Below are 6,140 nucleotides of genomic sequence, written 5' to 3' on the forward strand. Positions count from 1 at the left end.
CGCTTAAATGCTTAATGTATTACAACTGAACTAAACTCATTCGATTTTAGTCGACTAAAACTAGACTAAAACTAAAAACAATTCAGGCGACTAAAATATGACTAAAACTAAATGGCATTTTAGTCAAAAGACTATAAAACTAAATCAAAATTAACACTGAGATTGACTCTTTGGCCTGAATGGCAAGCGTCATGTGTGGAGGAAACCAGGCAGCGCTCATCTCCTGGCCAATCCCATCCCTACAGTGATCATGGTGGGGGCAGCATAATGATGTGGGGGTGTGTTTCAGCCGCAGGAACTGGGACACTAGTCCGGATGTCCTTGAGTGGCCCAGCCGGAGCCCAGACCCGATTGAACATCTCTGGAGATCTGAACATGGCCTGATGGAGCTCGAGAGGTCCTGCACTGAAGAACGGGAGAAACTGCCCAAAGATAGTCAAGCTTTAGCATCAAACTCACAAACACCTGAGGCTGTGATTGAGCCAAAGAAGCTTCAACAGAGTGTTGAGCAAAGGCTGTGAATACTGATGGACATCCTTTTTTAATAACCCTCTGGTGCTCTTCGGTCATTTCTGACCGGTACATTTTCTGTTTTGAAATGTTAAAAATCACTGCTTCATCGGAATGATATGAAACTTGGTGACTTTTCTAGCATTAGGTATGTAAACACACAAACAAATTGGGGTCATGATTCGAGCATGCTAATTGGTCGTGCTAATGCTACAAAAAAAAAAGTAGCGTTCATTGTCTTCGGTCATAAATGACCAACCATAGGAAATTAATGGGAAATCGGCAAAAACACAAAAAATCTCTGAATATTTGTGTGTACAATCTACAAATCGGCCACAATGCTGAAAAAGTACACAGCAATAAAGGGGTGACACTCTAAAACATCAAGAGTGTGATATTGACACACACACACACACACTTATACACACACACCTATGAAAAACTGAACCTATGAACCACATTTGGAATTTTTAAAAATCACAGCTTCATCAGAATGATAAGCAACTCGTGACTTTTCTAGCATTAGGGTTGTGAACACATAAAAAAATTGAAGGCATGATTCAAGCATGCTAATTGGTCGTAAAAAAAAAATACTCCCTTCGGTCAAAAATGACCACCATAGGAAATGAATGGGAAATCTGCAAAAACACAAATTCACAGAAAAAAATCTATATTTCTAACAAACAAAAAAATATCTAAAACTTTATAATAAATAGTCTTTGAGATTTTTTTAAAATATATATTCAAATCCATAAAAGAAAAAACATTAAATGTGTTCAAAAGAGAACTAGTGAATTCTCAAGCCTCTCCATAGAGACCTCTAGTGGTCACACACATGGTTGCAGGATTTCTTAAAGGGTTAGTTCACCCAAAAATGATAATTGTGTCATTAATGACTGACCCTCATGTGGTTGGACACCCGTCAGACCTCCGTTTTGAAGGCCTAGTCTCTATTTTAACCTGAAATACTGCAATAATAAAAAATAAAAAAAATTTAAATTACAGAAAAAAATTTTTGTATAATTTTCAATGGCAAAAATAATTTTCCAAAGAAATCAAGCAACAACACAACGAAATCAAGCCACAACACAACGAAAAAGCCACAACACAACGAAAAAGCCACAGCACAACAAAATCAAGCCACAACACAACGAAATCGAGCCACAACACAACGAAATCAAGCCACAACACAACGAAAAATCCACAACACAACAAAATCAAGCCCCAACACAACAAAATCAAGCCACAACACAACGAAAAATCCACAACACAACAAAATCAAGCCCCAACACAACGAAATCAAGCCACAACACAACGAAATCAAGCCACAACACAACGAAATCAAGCCACAACACAACAAAATCAAGCCACAACACAACGAAATCAAGCCCCAACACAACGAAAAATCCACAACACAACAAAATCAAGCCCCAACACAACGAAAAAGCCACAACACAACGAAATCAAGCCACAACACAACAAAAAAGCCACAACACAACGAAATCAAGCCCCAACACAACGAAAAAGCCACAACACAACGAAATCAAGCCACAACACAACGAAAAATCCACAACACAACAAAATCAAGCCCCAACACAACGAAAAAGCCACAACACAACGAAAAAGCCACAACACAACGAAAAAGCCACAGCACAACAAAATCAAGCCGCAACACAACGAAATCAAGCCAAAACACAACAAAATCAAGCCACAACACAACGAAAAAGCCACAACACAAAGAAATCAAGCCACAGCATAACGAAATCAAGCCACAATACAACAAAATCAAGCCACAATACAACAAAAAAGCCACAACACAACGAAATCAAGCCACAACATAACAAAATCAAGCCACAACACAACGAAAAAGCCACAACACAAAGAAATCAATCCACAGCATAACGAAATCAAGCCACAATACAACAAAATCAAGCCACAATACAACGAAAAAGCCACAACACAACGAAATCAAGCCACAACATAACAAAATCAAGCCACAACACAACAAAAACGCCACAACACAACGAAAAAGCCACAACACAAAGAAATCAAGCCACAACACAACAAAATCAAGCCACAATACAACAAAATCAAGCCACAATACAACGAAAAAGCCACAACACAACGAAATCAAGCCACAACATAACAAAATCAAGCCACAACACAACAAAAAAGCCACAACACAACGAAAAAGCCACAACACAACGAAATCAAGCCACAACACGACAAAATCAAGCCACAATACAACAAAATCAAGCCACAGTACAACGAAAAAGCCACAACACAACGAAATCAAGCCACAACATAACAAAATCAAGCCACAACACAACGAAATCAAGCCACAACACAACAAAATCAAGCCACAACACAACAAAATCAAGCCACAATACAACAAAATCAAGCCACAATACAACGAAAAAGCCACAACACAACAAAATCAAGCCACAACATAACAAAATCAAGCCACAACACAACAAAAAAGCCACAACACAACGAAAAAGCCACAACACAAAGAAATCAAGCCACAACACAACAAAATCAAGCCACAATACAACGAAAAAGCCACAACACATCGAAATCAAGCCACAACATAACAAAATCAAGCCACAACACAACGAAATCAAGCCACAACACAACTAAATCAAGCCACAACACAACAAAATCAAGCCACAATACAACAAAATCAAGCCACAATACAACGAAAAAGCCACAACACAACGAAATCAAGCCACAACATAACAAAATCAAGCCACAACACAACAAAAAAGCCACAACACAACGAAAAAGCCACAACACAAAGAAATCAAGCCACAACACAACAAAATCAAGCCACAATACAACAAAATCAAGCCACAATACAACGAAAAAGCCACAACACAACAAAATCAAGCCACAACATAACAAAATCAAGCCACAGCACAACGAAATCAAGCCACAACACAACGAAAAAGCCACAACACAACGAAATCAAGCCACAGCACAACAAAATCAAGCCACAACACAACGAAATCAAGCCACAACACAACAAAATCAAGCCACAACACAACAAAAAATCCACAGCACAACAAAATCAAGCCACAACACAACGAAATCAAGCCACAACACAACGAAATCAAGCCACAACACAACGAAAAATCCACAACACTACAAAATCAAGCCACAACACAACGAAATCAAGCCACAACACAACGAAATCAAGCCACAACACAACGAAATCAAGCCACAACACAACAAAATCAAGCCACAACACAACGAAATCAAGCCACAACACAACAAAATCAAGCCAAAACACAACTAAATCAAGCCACAACACAACTAAATCAAGCCACAACACAACAAAATCAAGCCACAACACAACGAAATCAAGCCACAATACAACAAAATCAAGCCACAATACAACGAAAAAGCCACAACACAACGAAATCAAGCCACAACATAACAAAATCAAGCCACAACACAACGAAAAAGCCACAACACAACGAAAAAGCCACAACACAAAGAAATCAAGCCACAGCATAACGAAATCAAGCCACAATACAATAAAATCAAGCCACAATACAACGAAAAAGCCACAACACAACGAAATCAAGCCACAACATAACAAAATCAAGCCACAACACAACAAAAAAGCCACAACACAACGAAAAAGCCACAACACAAAGAAATCAAGCCACAACACAACAAAATCAAGCCACAATACAACAAAATCAAGCCACAATACAACGAAAAAGCCACAACACAACGAAATCAAGCCACAACATAACAAAATCAAGCCACAACACAACAAAAAAGCCACAACACAACGAAAAAGCCACAACACAAAGAAATCAAGCCACAACACAACAAAATCAAGCCACAATACAACAAAATCAAGCCACAATACAACGAAAAAGCCACAACACAACGAAATCAAGCCACAACATAACAAAATCAAGCCACAACACAACGAAAAAGCCACAACACAACGAAAAAGCCACAACACAAAGAAATCAAGCCACAACACAACAAAATCAAGCCACAACACAACGAAATCAAGCCACAACACAACGAAAAAGCCACAACACAACGAAATCAAGCCACAACATAACAAAATCAAGCCACAACATAACAAAATCAAGCCACAATACAACAAAAAATCCACAGCACAACAAAATCAAGCCACAACACAACGAAATCAAGCCACAACACAACGAAATCAAGCCACAACACAACGAAAAATCCACAACACAACAAAATCAAGCCACAACACAACGAAATCAAGCCGCAACACAACAAAATCAAGCCACAACACAACGAAATCAAGCCACAACACAACAAAATCAAGCCAAAACACAACTAAATCAAGCCACAACACAACAAAATCAAGCCACAACACAACAAAATTTACAAATTTGTTCCCTCGATTTGCTAAACCGTCCACACGATTTACTCATTTGTTCCCTTGATTTATAAATCGTGTGCACGATTTAGCCTACTAGTTTTTTTCCTGCATATCATATGCAGGGCTCCGTAAATATGCTACCTAAATGATCTTCCGGTTTTTACAGCGATTTCCACATTTCCACAGCGATCTTAAGGAATTATGAATGAACCGCTCGGCCTATTGAGCTAGCTTGTACATGTGTTGTTTGGATTAGAGTCACTTTCCAGAAGTTGCTAAAAGTTGCCAAATAAATTAAAAAAATTGCTAAATTTGTTGCTAGTTGCTTTTAGAAAAAAAAGTTGCTACGGTAGTCTGAAAAGTTGCTAAATCTAGCAACAAAATTGCTAAGTTGGCAACACTGAATGTGGCCAGTCTGAATCCACCAGATGCATTTCCGCCATCCGCCAGCAGAGGGACATGAACACACACACACACACACACACACACACTGATGGGATCGGAGGACTCGCTCCAAACATCTGTTTGACATGGCAGCTTTATTATTGATATAAGCGTGTGGAAGCAGCTCTCCGTAATAATATTTTTGAATCCGATACAAAAGGCCTGTTTCCCAAACACGAGAGACTTTGAAAATCCCTGACATCACCGAAGACATCAGCCAGACGCTCAGTCTTATGAGACACGTCTGTTTATCTGCGGAATGAAGGCGAGAGACATCCAGACTCCCTGCATCCCATAATACCTGCACTACCTGGACTCCATTCACATCCACACACACTCACAGAGCTCAGAGGTGTGCGCAACACACAACTACACAACCAATCTCGTTTTTCAAAGCTGCTTGTTTAATAAATTGCCTTTGGGGAGCAGTTGCGTTATTGTAGTAAATTAATTAACAAAAATAACAAAACGTTATTGTAGTAAATAAACAACAATAAATGTCAGAAACTGGTTAGGGCTTGATTATGATTTGACTTGTGTAACTTTAGTGAGTGTGTAGTGTCACGACACTCAAAGTTCAGAGCAAAGGGAGATATTTTCTCTCTTTAAGGACTACAGCAAACGGCTGGTAGGGACTACAACGAGTTAGTGACATCACAACCCTAACATTTGCATAACCCCGCCCCCTCGGGAACTTGTGGAGAAGAGGAAGAGTTGTCGTCCATCTCTCACATTTATTGATACATTCGAACACAAACACAATCGCATGTCATAAAGCGCTATAACCGTAATTACACTAAACTAT

The 6,140-nt window shown here is 39.0% G+C and overlaps 1 protein-coding gene across 1 annotated transcript in view; it reads right to left on the minus strand.

Moving 5' to 3' along the window:
- Positions 1-248: 248 nt before the first annotated feature.
- LOC307140117 (uncharacterized protein) overlaps positions 249-6,140 on the minus strand; it is a gene marked incomplete at its 3' end in the record, with an annotated part of 19,761 nt that continues 13,869 nt past the window's right edge. Inside the window, exon 5 of the mRNA XM_079839362.1 lies at positions 249-422. Coding sequence (XP_079695488.1) covers positions 249-422 — 174 coding nt within the window. The remainder of the gene's footprint in view (positions 423-6,140) is intronic.

The sequence above is a fragment of the Gobio gobio genome (assembly GCF_949357685.1).
Source record: "Gobio gobio genome assembly, chromosome: 16".
NCBI classification, from domain to species: domain Eukaryota; kingdom Metazoa; phylum Chordata; class Actinopteri; order Cypriniformes; family Gobionidae; genus Gobio; species Gobio gobio.